Consider the following 19,507-nt stretch of genomic DNA (forward strand, 5'->3'; position numbering starts at 1 on the left):
TTTTTTTTTTTTTTTGTCTGATTCTATATAAGGTCTCGCTCTTACATCATGTGCCCTTGCTAATATAATGCTAAAATAATATGAAAATTATTTTTTTGCATCCAGTTCCTTTTATGATCACATAAATAGTATTCAAACAAATTGGTCACACAAGACTTTCCTTTAAGAAACCCATGCTGTATCTCAATTATTACTGCAATCTTGATTAGATGATTCTGAAATGCTTCATTAACCAGTTCTCCATTATTTTCCACAGAACACAAGTTAAACTAACAGGTCTAAAGTTACTTTAATCCCCTTTGTGAATTCAGGATACATTTGCATAGCTCCAGTCCATGGGATTTCCCCGTTGCAAAACAAACTCTCATAATTATGGCCTAGGGTTTGCTTACTTCGTTTGCTGCCTCTTTTAATATAACTGGATAGATCCCATCCACCTCACTTGCCTTACTTATGTTTAACTTCAAAGAATTTCTCCTCCACTTTGCTCTCAGTTATTACAAAATCACTTAGCTCCCTGTTACAGTTTGATAAATTTCTGGCATTCCCCTCCTTAAATAACTCCTCATGTGAATGTAGATGCAAAATACTCACTGAGTTTATCAGCTACCTGAGCATGATCATCAATAGTCAAACCGTCTATGTTAAGTGGACCAATCTGATTCATCCCTTTCCTCCTAGAGTTTACATAAGCAAAGAACTCTTTGCTGTTTTTCTTTGCATCCTTTGTCAAAAATTTCTCATAATATGCCTTCGCCTGCTTTAACTCCTTTGTTACTTCATTACAGACTAGCTTACAGCTGACATATCCTTCTGTATCGCCTGATAATATGTATGGATTTCATGCATTTTTCTTCTCTACCACGAGCCTCATTAATTCATCTGAAATCCATTGAGGCCTAAACCTTAAACAGTATTTCTTAGTTGCTATGTAAAGCCTAGTAGCCTCCAAGATGAAGTCCCTAAATGCTTGCCATTTGGAATTCACCGTTGGTATGATCCCACTGCATAGAATTTAAAAACTGTCTGAGACCACTGTAGTCACCTTTACGAAAGTTAAAGCCCTTCTCTTTATCCTTGATGGTAGTTACATCTTTAAGTAAATTCGACATCAGTACACTGTGATCACTGTCACGCAGTGGTTCCTTTATCTGCAAATTCTTAATGCACGAATAATTGCTGCTGATAATCAGATCAAGAGTATTGCTCCCTTTGGTTGCTTTTCGATCATGTTGCAGTACAAAACAGTCATCCAATAAATCCAAAAAAGTTTTGCTAGTGTGCAAGTGACCAACCACAAGTTCCAGTCAATATCTGGAATAATTAAAAATCCCCTGTTATAAGAATCTGATTTACTTGGCCCACTCTATTTCTCTACACTTTTGCTCATTATACTTCTCCGATTCATTAGGCCTATAACACACACCTACTATCATTTTCCCTTTCCCATTGCTTATGTCACACCCCACTGACTCAACATTTCATTGTCCACCGGTGTCAGTTCAATGCACTTCCTGAGATTTTGTGTTTCTTAACTAACAGCATAACCCCTCCTTTTTCCTGTGCTGTCTATCCTTTCTGTACACATTGTATTCCCCAAATTCCAGTTCTGTGCTGTTTATATCTGTGTGACACCACGTCTCTGATATTCCAACACTATCTGCCTTTGATGTCTTGACCAGCACTTGAAACTTATCAAATTTATTAGCCGCCTCCGTATCCAGGTGGGAAGGAGCACCAGTGCATAGCACACGCTCCTTGATTAGACCGGGGTTCGAGCCCGTCACCACCAAATACGGAGGATATGGAAAGGTCAGGGAATGACCACCGCATATCCCGGAGCAATATGGCCTTAGTTGTTAATGCTCCTAAAACCCAAATAACAAACAATTTCATCAAATTTATTAATTATACTTCTCACTTTGGTGTATATGCAAGTATACATGTACCTTTTCCTACTCTTTGTTACCCTAACAGAACCCATGTATTTATTTGTTCCACTATGACTCCCAACAGGCCTGGAAATCCCTGGAAATTTTTTAAAACACTACAGTAGTGCTTTGACATTGCTTTTACTGATTGTTTATACTTTAATTTTTATTTGCAGTCACACTTTACAAATTTGTGTTTTTATGTGGTATCTCAAAATTCAGTTAATTCATTCCTAGCGCATGAGCATAAAGTGGGAATTTATTTTCCATAGACATAATGTTAAAAATTGTGGTTACTTTCCCAACAGTGAAATTAGTTAGCTAATTAGTTTGTTTAAACAATGATTGATTTATCCAAAGAAATTAACACGTTGCCTGTAAAATAAAAAAAAATAAATAAAAAAATAAATAGTGACAAATGGGCCTGGAGTACTGGGGTCCATAGTTTAACAGATATTTATTTAAAGTATACCCAGTATAAAATAAAATAAAATAAAATATTTCCAGAAGCTTTCGGAACTCGTGTCCCTTTCTCAACTGATAAAATTTTTAAATACGCTACAAGCAAAGTGTGGCACGTTACTCATTCGTCATTGTTGTAGCACGGACGTGTGCTGCCTTGCGCCAGTGATCATCCATCAATAAAACGGTTGTCTCCAGGATTGGATGTATACGCATGCCTTTCTGGCGATTTAATGCCTTAGGGTTGTTCATTATGTTTAGTGACTCTAGCCATAGGCGGTGGCGAAAGTGTCGCGCGTGGTCCACTATCTCAAAGTCGCGCTTGGGGTCAAGATCGTGGTTGGTAGCCCAAAAATGTTCTGCAAGCGCGGACTGGTCAGTTTCGGCAAGCCGGATTGCTCTGTCGTGTTCCGTGAGGCGATCCTGGAGACGTCTCGATGTCTCACCCACGTAGCAACTGTTACAGGCCCTACAGGTGATACGGTACACTACATTGCTGCGTAAGACAGGTGTGACAGGGGTCTTCACACTGGAGACAAGTGAACGTAGGTTCCTACCTGGTAATTGTACACATTTTATGTTGTAACTTCTCAGGATCTTCGAGATACGTCCTGACACTCCTGGATAGTACGGAATGTAGGCGGATGATATGCCGACTTGCTTCGGAGGTCTTGGGTTGGAAGTAAGTTCTTGTGCCTGTAACAAGCATCTGTTTAGTACATGGGATGGATAACCGCATCTGGTTAAGTCCGCCTTCACACGGGAGATCTCGTTACGTCTAATTGTGTCGGTGCTGGAATGGCTCCAGGCCCTGGAGAACAGGGTGCGGGCAGTGCTATTGAGATGGCTTGGAGCGTGGCCGGACCCGTAGTTGGTGAATTGACCGCACCACATGGGTTTGCGGTATACTGAGGTCTCTAGATGTGGGCCTACGCGATGCACTAGCACGTCCAGAAACGGGAGCGAACCGTCCACCTCTGATTCTACGGTAAACTTGATGAAATTGGATAGAGAGTTGAGGTATTCTAGTAGTACCGTTTCAGAACCACGTGGTATTATGGTAAAAATATCGTCGACATATCTACACCACGTTGTAATAGGTGTAGGTGGGTTCTGGTGTATCTGTTTCTCCAGATCTTCCATGGCGATGTTAGCTACTACGGAACTGACAGGGGCACCCATAGCAGTGCCATGTACTTGTTTGTAGAGTGAGTCTTCAAAGGTGAAGATGCTGCTAGAGAGGCATAGGTTGAGGGCGGTACAGATGTCATCAGTGGATAGTGACGTCCTGGATTGGAGGCTTAAGTCGCTCTCAAGGAGCCTTCTGGCGCAGTGCACGGCCTGTTGGACGGGAATCGAGGTGAATAAAGAAACCACGTCAAATGATGCCATGACAGAGTTATCAGGGATTGAAATGTCCTTAATGGTGTTAATGAATTCACTGCTGTTTTTAACGGTGTGAGATGTATTACCTATAAGAGGCGAGAGGAGGCTCGCGATGTGTTTGGACAGTTCATACGTTGGGGCACTGCAGCAAGACACTATAGGTCTGAGAGGAATACCCGGTTTATGGATCTTTGGTAATCCGTAGAATTGTGGTAGTTGGCAGCCAGTAGCACGCAGAAGATGGTGAGTCGCGGTCGGGATCTTCTTATCTTTAAGCCATGCGTGGACAAGTTTATTAACATTTGCTTCCAGACGTTTCAAGACTTTAACGGGAGGATCAGGTAGAGGTTCATATACGTTAGGATCGAGTAATAGGGCCAAGGCTTTCTCTCGGTAGGCTGATCGGTCCAGCACAACAGTCCGGCGCCCTTTATCCGCAGGAAGTACAACGATGGAGTTGTCTTTTCTTATAGATGACAGGGCGGCACGTTGGCGGTGGTTGAGGTTTGAGCACGTTTTTCGAGTGTTGCGGAGGACTGCGGCAGTCTTGAATCGGATCTCGTTGGCAGTTTCTTCGGGAAGGTTGGTAATACTGGCTTCTATGCCCATAGCGAGCTGTGTGATGGGAGGTTTCGATGGTATAACGGCGAATTTCATACCGTTTGATAAAACACTCAGCTGCTCGTTGGACAGTTGTTTGTTACTTAGATTCAAGACGAAAGAAGTCGTGTCGTCTGAACGAGTGTTCGTCTTTAAGGAGTTAGTTTCTATGCTCAAGTTTATGAAGCAATGTAGCAATGTAGTGTACCGTATCACCTGTAGGGCCTGTAACAGTTGCTACGTGGGTGAGACATCGAGACGTCTCCAGGATCGCCTCACGGAACACGACAGAGCAATCCGGCTTGCCGAAACTGACCAGTCCGCGCTTGCAGAACATTTTTGGGCTACCAACCACGATCTTGACCCCAAGCGCGACTTTGAGATAGTGGACCACGCGCGACACTTTCGCCACCGCCTATGGCTAGAGTCACTAAACATAATGAACAACCCTAAGGCATTAAATCGCCAGAAAGGCATGCGTATACATCCAATCCTGGAGACAACCGTTTTATTGATGGATGATCACTGGCGCAAGGCAGCACACGTCCGTGCTACAACAATGACGAATGAGTAACGTGCCACACTTTGCTTGTAGCGTATTTAAAAATTTTATCAGTTGAGAAAGGGACACGAGTTCCGAAAGCTTCTGGAAATATTTTATTTTATTTTATTTTATACTGGGTATACTTTAAATAAATATCTGTTAAACTATGGACCCCAGTACTCCAGGCCCATTTGTCACTATTCGATCACTTTATGGCCATAATACCTACAACGATTGTGCACAGTTGCAAAAGTGCTTCCTCTCAATAGCTCGCTACAGGCAACATTTACGCTTCGCCCACAGATGCAAAAGCAATCGAATTATACCTAAAGGGTTCCGATACAAAGCCCCGTTCCACAACTCTCATATGGATCGTGCCTGCTTTAACTTCAGCCTACGCACGTTAAATTTATGGATATCCCATCTCCACCGTGAAATCAGGAACGCTGACTACAACAAGTCCAGACTGTTACAACATATACAAGGTAAGGTCTCGCCTATTGTATTTACAAACCTTATACATACCATCTGCCATCGGGCTAGTCAGACCTCGGATACCTACCGTTTACGCCAACAGCGCAAGTTCATAAACTTGAGCATAGAAACTAACTCCTTAAAGACGAACACTCGTTCAGACGACACGACTTCTTTCGTCTTGAATCTAAGTAACAAACAACTGTCCAACGAGCAGCTGAGTGTTTTATCAAACGGTATGAAATTCGCCGTTATACCATCGAAACCTCCCATCACACAGCTCGCTATGGGCATAGAAGCCAGTATTACCAACCTTCCCGAAGAAACTGCCAACGAGATCCGATTCAAGACTGCCGCAGTCCTCCGCAACACTCGAAAAACGTGCTCAAACCTCAACCACCGCCAACGTGCCGCCCTGTCATCTATAAGAAAAGACAACTCCATCGTTGTACTTCCTGCGGATAAAGGGCGCCGGACTGTTGTGCTGGACCGATCAGCCTACCGAGAGAAAGCCTTGGCCCTATTACTCGATCCTAACGTATATGAACCTCTACCTGATCCTCCCGTTAAAGTCTTGAAACGTCTGGAAGCAAATGTTAATAAACTTGTCCACGCATGGCTTAAAGATAAGAAGATCCCGACCGCGACTCACCATCTTCTGCGTGCTACTGGCTGCCAACTACCACAATTCTACGGATTACCAAAGATCCATAAACCGGGTATTCCTCTCAGACCTATAGTGTCTTGCTGCAGTGCCCCAACGTATGAACTGTCCAAACACATCGCGAGCCTCCTCTCGCCTCTTATAGGTAATACATCTCACACCGTTAAAAACAGCAGTGAATTCATTAACACCATTAAGGACATTTCAATCCCTGATAACTCTGTCATGGCATCATTTGACGTGGTTTCTTTATTCACCTCGATTCCCGTCCAACAGGCCGTGCACTGCGCCAGAAGGCTCCTTGAGAGCGACTTAAGCCTCCAATCCAGGACGTCACTATCCACTGATGACATCTGTACCGCCCTCAACCTATGCCTCTCTAGCAGCATCTTCACCTTTGAAGACTCACTCTACAAACAAGTACATGGCACTGCTATGGGTGCCCCTGTCAGTTCCGTAGTAGCTAACATCGCCATGGAAGATCTGGAGAAACAGATACACCAGAACCCACCTACACCTATTACAACGTGGTGTAGATATGTCGACGATATTTTTACCATAATACCACGTGGTTCTGAAACGGTACTACTAGAATACCTCAACTCTCTATCCAATTTCATCAAGTTTACCGTAGAATCAGAGGTGGACGGTTCGCTCCCGTTTCTGGACGTGCTAGTGCATCGCGTAGGCCCACATCTAGAGACCTCAGTATACCGCAAACCCATGTGGTGCGGTCAATTCACCAACTACGGGTCCGGCCACGCTCCAAGCCATCTCAATAGCACTGCCCGCACCCTGTTCTCCAGGGCCTGGAGCCATTCCAGCACCGACACAATTAGACGTAACGAGATCTCCCGTGTGAAGGCGGACTTAACCAGATGCGGTTATCCATCCCATGTACTAAACAGATGCTTGTTACAGGCACAAGAACTTACTTCCAACCCAAGACCTCCGAAGCAAGTCGGCATATCATCCGCCTACATTCCGTACTATCCAGGAGTGTCAGGACGTATCTCGAAGATCCTGAGAAGTTACAACATAAAATGTGTACAATTACCAGGTAGGAACCTACGTTCACTTGTCTCCAGTGTGAAGACCCCTGTCACACCTGTCTTACGCAGCAATGTAGTGTACCGTATCACCTGTAGGGCCTGTAACAGTTGCTACGTGGGTGAGACATCGAGACGTCTCCAGGATCGCCTCACGGAACACGACAGAGCAATCCGGCTTGCCGAAACTGACCAGTCCGCGCTTGCAGAACATTTTTGGGCTACCAACCACGATCTTGACCCCAAGCGCGACTTTGAGATAGTGGACCACGCGCGACACTTTCGCCACCGCCTATGGCTAGAGTCACTAAACATAATGAACAACCCTAAGGCATTAAATCGCCAGAAAGGCATGCGTATACATCCAATCCTGGAGACAACCGTTTTATTGATGGATGATCACTGGCGCAAGGCAGCACACGTCCGTGCTACAACAATGACGAATGAGTAACGTGCCACACTTTGCTTGTAGCGTATTTAAAAAATTTTATCAGTTGAGAAAGGGACACGAGTTCCGAAAGCTTCTGGAAATATTTTATTTTATTTTATTTTATACTGGGTATACTTTAAATAAATATCTGTTAAAAAAATAAAAATTAAATTTTCTGTTTATACTCCGGACGACCAAATGGTCAGAGGAGTTCACAAGATAGACAGAATACAAGAAACAGCACCATATTCAGCAGTCACGTGCTTGAACCCCGGTCACTCAAAGCATGTGTACTTATGCACCTGCACGGCTGACCACTAGGCTACGGCGACCTTTGTAAACTTGTTATTCCATGCAAATCGTGTTAGTTGCAATTTGTGCGTTCCATTAAAAAAAATTCTTATGTATGCTATTGAAATTTATAAAGAAATGAGAAGACTATCTTGGAAACAAATGCCTCTTGAAGCATTTCTGAAGAAGACGACTCCTTGTGCAACAAAAAAAAGTCAAGCAAATTATAATAAAGAAATTATTTATGACTTAGAAATGTTAAAGAATGTTTATTCTTCATCATCATCAACTAAATACACACTCGGTGATCACTCATTATTGGCTCGGCACTCGTTGGTTTGTTGCACAAGGAGTCATTGTCTTCAGAAATGCTTCAAGAGGCATTTGTTTCCAAGATAGTCTTCTCTTTTCTTTATAAATTTCAATAGCATGCATAAGCATTTTTTTAACAGAATGCACAAATTCTAATGAACAAAATTTGCATGGAATAACACGTTTACAAAATAAAAAATAATAAATAAAAAAGGAATAAACAGAAGATTCTGAAAATTTATTTGTTTTTTATATGATTGAAGATTTCAGTAAAAGAGAAACACAGTTCACCATAATAATGTAAAAAACCACACAATTCCAGCTATTGGTATTTTCACAAATGCAGTAACATCATGTTTACTACACATTTATAATTGCTTGCAGTAACAGAAAAAGCCCAATAAACCAGAAAGTGCATATTATTTTATGGTCGTGACCTCCAGAAATGTGCTTTAGAAAAATATCACAAAGGCATTCAAAATTGATTCTTATAATGGAACATATGATAACGATGACAGGGTAGTGCATTTTAATGATTTGAATTTGTAACTAATACAATTTACACTATAAAAACGAATGACCTTTTAGAGTTTTATATAGCAAAAATTTCAACTTCCGAGGTCGTGGAACGAATTTCCAAAAAACAGTGTGTTATTGGGTTCACATTGCAATGTTTTCATGATGCAGTGGTATCTCGTCTCTGTGCGCATGGTTTTAAATGCAGTATTTATGAATGTTTAACATTCATTTTTTCCCAATTAATGTTCATATTTTCAATTTTTTTGATACTTGAAAAAAAAAAAAAAAAAAAAAAACATAAACCGGGAACTCATAAAGCAGGAACTGCCTGTACATTGTTACAAATAACAGTCGCGACTTCTGTAAAAAAAAAAAAAAAATTGCACTAGATAAAGTGGAAACAAATTATATCATTTGATTATTTGTAGAATTATAACATTTAATTCTCTGCTTAATGTTGAAAAGACCTTTGATAATACTTGTCACTTTCACATTATTTTAAGGTCTCATGCCTTAGAACTTTGAAAGAACCTTCTGATTTTAATCCAGAGTTTCCCCCAGATTAGATAATTTTCTGCCAAGTGCTCTTTGCTCTTGATATCCTCCTTGGGATATTGGTATTCTGCCTATTCCACTCAATGGAGGAGAGATTTTAGTTCGATTCCTGTCTGTGACTGGTGGAACTTTTTAATCAGGTCTGTTTATTCAGAATAGTTAACAAAACTTGAGCCGAGGAAATAGACCTGAGCACATACTACACTCATCCATTTATTAATCTTATTAAAAATTGTGTTTGTAAAAAAAAAAAAAAAAAAAAATTCATTTTACATTGTTCATGAAATCACAGAAGCCTGGCGAGCTATAAGCATATTTCTGAATAGATGCTGGGGGGAGAGCGTTAAGGAGAAAGAGACCAGAAGAACTCGTGCACAAATTTAAGGATACCTAAGTAGTTGCAGGGGCAGAAGAATTTGTTACGTGAATTTATAACTTAAATAAATGAAATTAAAAATTCGCAAACCTTTTTTCCAAAACTTTTTTGCAAGAATTTTTTCCTAATTTTGCAGCTGTGGCTTGTTTCACTCTTTCCATTCCTACCAGCAGTGTAGCCAGTAAAAAAATTTTCTGCATTCTAATTTCTTATCCAAGAAAGAATGCAGCTGAACCCAAAAACTGTTGATTGTCCTTTTTCTATATAACAGAAATGCATAAAATTAATTATATTATGGCTATTTTTATTATATTTTTTTCTGTTATATTTAATAAAAATGATTGGTATTATTAATTGATTGGATTTTGCATTATTATTATTATTGTGTAAAAAAATTTAAGATTTTCTTGACATCAAAGGCCCCCCCCCCCATCTTGTTTTTTTTGTTTTTTTTTTTGTTGGTACAATCAATGGGAGTCGCGTGCAGGTCAGATCTAATGAAATGGATCAGTGCAGGACTCTAACCTGCAGAAACACAACATCTAAGATCATAGCTTTTTTTCATATGTAGTCTAAGCATTGCAGGCTTGGAACATTTTTAAAGATTAGGTCCCTGATCTTTTTATTAAATAGAGTGCTATTGTAAATAAAATCTTTCAGATTTCATTATTGATCAGTTGTCATGCTTTGTTCATACATTGTTGCGTTCTTGCCTTTGATCACGGCGCCTCCATAGCCAAGTGGGCAGGAGCGGCAGTGTGTAGCACACGCTTCTTGATTAGACCGGGGTTCGAGCCCATGACCACCGAATACAGAGGATGCAGAAAGGTCAGAGGAATGACCACCGCATATCCTCGGAGCAATATGGCCTTAGTTGCTAATGCTCCTAAAAAACCAAATAACAACAATAGCCTTTGGTCACTTTAGTACTTCAGAGAGCAACCAAGCAGGAATTCGCAGTGTAGTGGTGGTTTTATTTATTCTTTCTCCCAATTTCCATTTCGTTTTTTTAATAGGGTTTTTATTTTTCTAATTATCAGACTCGTAGTAAAACAGTACCGAACTTAGATTATTTTTATCATAGCAGTAGATCCTTAATAGTGGAGGGGGAGTGCGAAGCATGGCAAAAGTCCTCATTTACTGTGGTTACATAAGCTCTGTTTATAGCAGTTTAATTGAATGCACTCACGTGTTCTGTTATTAAAATTCTGTTATTGAATTTTTGCCCAAATGAAATACTACTTGTTATTCAATTATCTTTTTTTTTTTTTTTTTTACAATTTAGGCAGTTCCATGTCGATTGGAAGGATTACAAGTATATGTAGAAAAAGGTATCATATCTGACTATGCAGCTGAACTTTTAGGTAGAACTTTTGTAGCCCAAGTAGTAAACAGGTATGTATATAGTTTTGCTTAATATATCGTTGACCTCTGTTTGCTCTTACTTCACCAAGAAAGTTAACCATCTTTTTATACCAACATCATGTGCTTCCCTGTAATAGTATATTGCAATAAAACTTGCATTAAGAACCACTTTTTAATTAAATAATTTTTGCTCTTTCTTTCGAAAGTTTGTGTTGTGGCAATTTTTTACACTCTGTAATAACAATTCACAATTGTCTGTTCGGTACTGTACCGCAAATTGTTCTCTTAAACAGTGCCTCAATATGAAGGTGAGTTTTCTATTAGAATGTGACAATCTAGAAAGTCTCTACTTTTTGGAAATATCAGAGGAAACCTGAAAACATCACTTGTGATGAATTCCATGACTTGTGTTTGTCTGATAAAGATGATGGGCATATTCTTTGTTTTTATTGGATGATTGTTTTCTACAGCAGCATGTTCGAAAGGCAACCAGAGAGGGTAATACTCTTGATCTGGTTATCAGCAGTGATCACTCGTATTTAAGATTAAATACGATATTAAGAATTTGCAGATAAAGGAACCACTAGGTGGCAGTGATCACAGTGCACTGATGTGGGATTTACTTAAAGATATAATTACCATCAGGGGTAAAGGAAAGGGTTTTTGCTTCTGTAAAGGTGACTACTGTGATCTCAGTTTTTTTTAAATTCTACACAGTGGGATCAACTGATGTTACCAACTGCAAATTCTAAGTGGGAAGCATTCAAGGAATTAATTGTGGAAGCTACTAAAAGTTTCATAGCTATTAAGAAATATTGTTCAAGGTTTAGGCCTAAATGGTTGTCAAATGAACTAATGAGACTTGTAACAGAGAAGAAAAATGCATGGGATGCATATAAATTATCAAGCGACTCAGAAGCCTATGGCAGATATAAGTTAATCTATAATCAGGTACAAAGGAGATTCGGCAGGCGAAGGCAGATTATGAGAAATCCTTGGCAAAAGATGCTAAGAAAAACAGCAAGGATTTCTTTACTTATATAAACTCTAAAAGGAAGGGGATGAATCTGATTGGGCCACTTGACATCGATGGTTCGACTGTTGATGATCCTGCTCAGATAGCAAACAAACTGAATGAGTATTTTGCATCTACATTCACACGTGACGAATTATTAAGGTTTGAAAATGGCAGAAGGTTATCAAATTGTAGCAAGATACTTAATGATTTTGTAATAACTGAGAGCAAAGTGGAAGAGAAATTGTTGAAGTTAAACGTAAGAAAAGTTAAACTGGATAGATCCCATCCACCTGGGGTGGATGGAATCTATCCAGTTATATTAAAGGAGGCGGCAAAGCAACTAAGCAAACCCTTAGCCATAATTATGAGAGCATCTTTGGACTCAGGGGAGGTTCCCACGGACTGGAGATGTGCAAATGTATCCCCAATTGACAAAGGGTGACACGAGTAATTACAGACCAGTTAGTTTAACTTCTGTTCCGGATAAAATAATGGAGTCACTGGTTAAAGATGCAGGATCATCTAGACAAGACTGCAGCAATAATTCGGACACAGCATGGGTTTGTTAAGGGAAACTCTTGTCTGACAAATTTGATTGGATATTATGATGTGGTTACAAAGGAACTGGATACAAAAAATAATTTTGATATCATATATTTGGATTTCAGGAAAGCTTTTGACACTTGCGCATGGAAGAGTACTGTACAAATTGGAGCAGAATGGTATTAAGGGTAAGTTGCTACAATGGATAAAAGGATGGTTGAGTAAGTGAAGACACAGGGTGGTAATCAATGGGCACTGCTCTTAGTTTTCTAATGTTATTAGTGGAGTCCCACAGGGTTCGGTGTTGGTCCACTGTTGTTTTGTTTATTTATCAATGATATTGATGAAGGTATATCAGGCTTAGTGTCGAAGTTTGCAGATGATACAAAGGTTGCCAGGGTTGTTAACGACAGTGTACTACTGCAACAGGATCTAGAAAATTTGGGCAGATCGTCTGAGAAGTGGCAACTGAAGTTTAACATTGACAAATGCAAAGTACTGCATATGGGTAGAAGTAACCCCAGAGGAACGTACCAACTGTGTGGTACTACACTTAAGGTAGAAAATGAAAAATGACCTGGGAGTAATTGTGCAGTCAGATATGAAGATTTCTGAGCCAATGCAGACAGGCTGTCAGGGCAGTTCATGGGGTTTTGTCAATGATATATAGGAATTTTGCTAGCAGGACCAGCAGGGGAAAGGAGGTGATTGTCCCTCTGTATAAGGCAATGGTCAGCCATGCCTTGTGTACAGGTCTGGAGGCCTCATTTTAGGAAGGATGTAGATTTGCTTGAGCGTGTACAGAGAAGGGCAACAAGATATTTGAGGAGAATGTAAGGATCCTCTTACCAAGAGAGGCTTAAGTTCTGCAAATTGCAGCGGCTGGAGACATAGGCACCTGCGAGGTGATCTGATTGAAGTGTATAAGGCCTTGAATGTGTTGAGCACGCTGAATTCTGATGGGATTCTTCCACTTGTTCAGATTACGAACCTAAGGTGGCATAAATTCAAATTGAGGAAAGACAGATGTAGAATAGATGTGTGAAAATTTGCTTTTAGCCAGCGGGTGGTTAATTGCTGGAACAAACTTCCATCTGTCGTTGTGGAAGTTGATAGGTTAAATAAATTTAATTAGAAACTGGACAATCGTTTAGAGGGAATGATTGTGTAATTTTTTTTTTTTTTTTTTCGGCTGATGCTGCATAAGCTCATACACTTACTTTCTTACATCACACGCCACTATTACTACTACTACTACTACAACTAGGCAAATAAACCCATATAAATTCATGTTAAAATATATATTATATTATAATGATATAAATTATAAATGTATTGGTATTATTTCATGGCTTTTTAACCCTACATCTTTAATACCAGTTTAAGATTTCATACCAGTGTATAAATCAATCTTAAAATAGACTTTTTGTTACTTCAGAAGTCAGTTGTACATCAGATTATATGGTGTCTTGAAATCCTGAAGAGGCATGTGCAAAAATTTTTATTCCTTAATAGGGAAACCAAAAGAATAAAATGTGCAAAGGAAAAATTATTATGACATATGTTCATAATAATTTTTAGTGAACATAAGTGATGTGTTCACTACTGGCTACTAGGGTATTTTAACTAAAGAGCTCAGTGGTTAAATATCGACAGCAGTAGGATCATTCTTGGAGATCACACTTCACAGCTCATTAAGGCAGATAAAAACTTCAGCCCATCTGTTTTTTTAATTTTTTTTTTTTATATTTGAAAATTTCTGCTTATTTTCATTAATGAATTGAGTGTCAGATATGCTGTAGTATTCTACATTCCAAAATCGAAACTTACACTAATAGCATTGTTCTTTGTTACAGGCAATAATCTGATAGTACTTGTGTAGTGAAAAACTAATTAGCATGGTCTTTTAGTAAAATGCCAAAGAAACATGACATAAGATTTCAGCAGAGATACACTCAGTGATCACTGAATTATGACCATCCCATCTGAAATGGGCTATGCTGCATAGCTCATAGTATAAAAAGCCAAACAGCGCATATGCAAGAGGAGTGTAATTTGCATCTGGTGTGCAAGGCAAAGTAATAAAGTAGCAGTTATGGGATGTAGTAAATATGTCACGGAGTTCCTGAAAGGCATGATTGTGGAAACTCTTGTCGGGTGCTTCCATGTTGGAAGTGGCACATCTTGGTCGGGTGCTAACAGCCCACTGTGTTTAAGGTGTACAAAGAATGGTGTCAAACAGGTTAAACAACCTCCCACCGACAGAATTGTAAAGGATTACACAAGGTGATATTTGTGGCCAGCAAAGGGTGCAGCACATTGTATGGGGCTCTACAGTAAGTTATTGTGCAACAGTTGACATTGCAGTACAGTATGGGGAATGTAAGAACAACATCCAAAATGACTGTGCTGCACACACACACAGGTGTGTGTGTGTGCATGTGCATATGGGTTTCCAGAGCAGATGACTCAAGAGATGCCCTCTCCTCACTGCTCATTGTCAATCACAAATGCGGTGCAGTCAGCAATATGCTGGTTGGATACTGCAGGACTGGAAACAAGTGTGCTGGTTGGATGAGTCCAAATACCTGGTACAACATGCTGATGGATGCCTTTGTGTGTGGCCCAAGTAACATGGGTCCATGCTTCCGATCATGTGTGGTGCCCACTATCCAGGCAGGTTGCAGCAGTTGCTTAGTATGGGATGTATTTTACTGGCAAGAACTAGGATTCCTGGGGTGTATGGACCAATGTTTCACTGATGAGGTCTACAGCAGCTCTTAGGACTGTGTGCACTCTGCCATGTTGCCTTTTTGTCCAGGACAGAAATGGGCTCTTCCAAGACAATAATGCGCCATGTCATTGAGCTCACATTGTGCATGAGTGGTTCAAGGAACACAGTGAAGATATCCCCCTTCTTGATTGGCCTCCCGGTTCACCTGACCTCAATCCAGCTGTGATATGTTTTGAAACAGGAAGTGAGGCGTATGGTCACGTAATTGTCTCCCACACTGTGGAAAGCCTTGGAAATCCTATGTACATCTTCAGACATCTAGTGGAGTCAATGCCTAGGTGAATAGTGGCTGTTATCCATCTGAATGGTGGCCCACATTGTATTAGGTAGGTGGTCATAATTCAGTGATCACTCAGCGTATATGCAAGAGTTCCATGTATTATAAAATCCGAAAAAGGTAACTTGTTTTTTAAGTGTACTTATGCGTAAGAGATCTTTCAATTTCAAACTGCGGAAAATGTGTTGAAATCAGACATATGTAAACAAGTAAGCATACCAACAGTGTGCATTGCACAGAAAGAAATGTAGAAGTAATGTTACATTTCTTTGTGATGATGTCATGTATGGCATGTTTATTTGCATCTTTTGTCATAGAACATAATCTTTCTTTGAGTTGTGCTGATCGTGCAGGTGCATCATTCAGAAATGGGTTTCCCGATAGTGAAATAGCAAAAAAAAAAAAAAAAAAAATACAGCTGTGAAAGAACAAAAACAACAGGCATTGGTGAAATTGCATGAATAGGAAAAGAAGTAATGATGATGGCTCTGAAAAATGGGCCATTTTCAATTGCTTCAGTTGACAGTAATCAAACTGATTCCAAGCTATAACCCTTTATGGTTACTTCTGTAATAATAAAAAAAAAAAAAAAAAAAGAAAGAAAGAAAGATTGTTAAATTGAAAGAAGCCTGTTTTCAGTGCCAACACTAGAATGTGACTCTACAAAGTACAACATTAGATACCTTTGATCAAACTGAAAGCATATGGGATTCTTTCACTAGACTGACTAGGAGCTGTGTACCTTCCTGTGAAAGTGGATAAATACTTGGAAATTTACTACTAACTAGAAAGAAGGGCTAAAAGGAAAGAAAGCTTTAAACAATTTCAACTGATTCATACCAAAGAAGTAAAACGTTTTTTGTAGCATGTGTTTACACATTGGCTATCTTTGGTTAAATGTGTAACTAGTGTGGCAGAGCAGTGGCAACTTTTGACAGTCTGTGTAAAGAAGAGGTTAAAGTGGTGGAGAGGGGGAAACCAATATGAGTTTTAAAAGTTATCAAATTGAAGAAGTGCAACAAGCAATCACCAGTAAGTGGTGGCACTAACTCATGTTCAAATCCATTTTGTGATTCAAAATTTTGGGGAGATGACAAATTGATGACTTAAATTAAAGAACTTCTGAATTGCAAACTCCTGGTAAAAGCAGTCGTAAACAGGCAAGCTGATAATTCTATGCATGTTAATCTCAGTCATGCAGAAAGTCTGTTCGTGTTTTTCTCTTCTGGCTTGAATACTGCAGTTTCCTTGGTTCTTTAAAATGTTAGACCAAAGTTTGAAGATTCAAACATAGCTCTTCAATCCAACGTACCTCACATGGGTATACTAATGCCATTACTCCAAGATATGTTAAGTGCAAATTTATTATACCTACAGTTTTTAAATCTTCCACTTCCATTTTGGAAATCGATTACCTTGGCAGACTAAAGCAGCATTACTTTATAGCTACATGTCGTACCAGTCCCATTGATATATGATGATCTTATAAATGCAAAATTTGCGCAAATTTCGTTTCATGGCAGTGCAATAGTTTTTAATTTTAATTATTTTATTTTATTTTTTAAGAAAACCCCAAACACAAGAGGTATTAAAACCTATAGTACTTAGTACTGTGCTTGGGTTGTGGAGGTTGAGAAGATGAAAGAAGATATTTGTTGACATTAGACTTGAATTTCTGTAGACTGTAATTTTCAGGAAATATGTATGAAGGAAGCTTGTTCCAGAAAACGGCAGCTGAATTAATAAATGAGGAAGATGAAAAGTTGGTTCTGTGAGTTTGAAGTTGGATAGTAAATGGATGTTGGCTGGTGGCGGCACATGTTCGGACTCTTTTGGAAGAGAGAGCGGGAATTATAGAAGCTAATTCAGAAGAACAGTGTCCATCAAAGTATCTGTAGAAAAGGCATGCAGCAGAAACAGAACATCTATGAGACAGCGAGTGGAGAGACTGTTAGAGAGGAGTCGTTAATTAACCTAACTGCTCTCTTCTGAATGGAATCTAGAAACCTGAGAGAGGTTTTGGGGACACTGCCCCAGATGTGGGAACAATATTCCATGGTAGGGCGGATTTGTGATTTGTACCGAGTGAACAGCTGTTTGAAAGAAAAGTAATGCCGAGAGCGAAAGAGAAAACCAAGTTTTTTAGATGCAGAGGAAGCAATATTTGTAATGTGCTTATGCCAAGAAAGATTAGAAGTCAGAGTAATCCCCAAAAGAGATGTATCATCTTGCCTAGAAATCAGAGTGTCACCAAAGATAAGCATAGGAGCAGAAGAATCCTTTTTGTGAGATATAAGACAAGACTGAGTTTTAGAAGGATTGAAATCAATTAAGTTGTCTTTGCACCACTGGAAAATTAAATGCCACTTAAATGCCAATCTCTGCCTGGAAATTGGCATTTAAGGAATTGATAGCGGTGCACAAGAAAGCCTAAAAAATTGTAATATGTATTTATAACATTATTCCAAGTTATGCTAGGCTTTTTAACAATTGCTCATAGCAGTGCTTTGCGTGAGAATATTCAGCTTAGTGAGAAAAAATAAATAATAAATAAACTTGTTCATATCTTTTCTTTCCAGTGAGGCTTTGGAAATGCTCATGTATAACTTAAGTCTAGACAGAAGGCCCATTCTTATAAACGAAATTTTAACTGAACATTTTGAAAAGGTCAACAACAGTATATTTCTTGAAACGATCAAAATCTGTTTGTCTAATAGAATTTCCAAACAAAAATCCATACCAAAAACTGTTAGGGTGCTTTAGTCTAACACCAAGCTATAAGTTCTAACATTAGCATTAGTAGAGGCATTTGATGCAAGAAAGCAAGCTTATGCAGCATCAGCCAAAAAAAAAAAAAAAAAAAAAAAAACCCACTTCCACTTCACCCCTCTGTTCTTTCAAAATACCTGTCCAGCTGAGCCTTAAACTTATTTAGGCTATCAACCTCCACTACAAGGGATGGAAGTCTGTTCCACCAACCAACCACCCGCTGGCTAAAGGCAAATTTCCGCACATCTATCCTACATCTGTCTTTCCTCAATTTGAATTTATGCCCTCTCAGGTGATTATTCTGAGCTAGAGGAAGAATCCCATCAGCATTGAGCATTCTCAAACCATTCAAGGCTTTATACACCTCTATCAGATCACCTTGCTGGTGCCTAGTCTCCAGACACTGTAATTTGCAAAACTTAAGCCTTTCTTCGTAAGAGCACCCCTTTGTTCCATTCACTAATCTTGTTGCCCTTCTCTGTACTCGTTCCAGCAGCTCTACATCCTTCTTGAAATGAGGCCTCCAGACCTGTATAAAGTACTCTAGGTGTGGCCTGACCATTGCCTTATACAAGGGAATAATCACTTCCTTATCCCTGCTGGAAAAATTCCTGTATATCATTGACAATACTCCATGAGCTACTCTTGCAGCCCGTCTGCACTGCTCAGAGAACTTCATATCTGCCTGCACAACCACCCCCAAGTCCCTTTCATTCTCTACCACTGTCAGTGTAGTACCACAGAGTTGATACGTTGCTCTGGGGTTGCTGTTTCCCATGTGTAGTACTTTACATTTGTCAATGTTAAACTTCTTGTTGTCAATGTTCTCTCTTTGAACTTCTCCTATTAGTGGAGAAGTTCAAAGAGAGAGCTATCTACCATTGTCCACAGTGAGCATCAGAGAGAAAACTGCATACCCAGTTACCAAACACAGTTGGAAAACCATTAAATGTAAGCTTATTTAGAAGACCTTTATGTCAAACACAGTTCTTTGAAATGTCAAGAGCAACTACTTAAGTTTCACCAAACTTTTTCACAGCAGCAATACACTTCTGTGAATTGCAATTGATTCATTAAGGCAGAGAAATACTGATGACAGATTCCATACTGGTGATCATCGATCAGATGGAAGGTTACCAGATAGGTTA

The 19,507-nt window shown here is 39.5% G+C and overlaps 1 protein-coding gene across 1 annotated transcript in view; it reads left to right on the forward strand.

Moving 5' to 3' along the window:
* Positions 1-19,507, forward strand: part of tapas (tudor domain-containing protein 7 tapas) — a 279,776-nt gene that overhangs the window by 18,080 nt on the left and 242,189 nt on the right. The window contains exon 3 of the mRNA XM_090376230.1: positions 10,879-10,988. Within this exon, the coding sequence (XP_090232356.1) occupies positions 10,879-10,988 (110 nt within the window). The remainder of the gene's footprint in view (positions 1-10,878; positions 10,989-19,507) is intronic.

This window comes from Mastigoproctus giganteus, chromosome 6 (genome assembly GCF_048544385.1).
Source record: "Mastigoproctus giganteus isolate SK-2022 chromosome 6, ASM4854438v1, whole genome shotgun sequence".
Lineage (NCBI taxonomy): Eukaryota > Metazoa > Arthropoda > Arachnida > Uropygi > Thelyphonidae > Mastigoproctus > Mastigoproctus giganteus.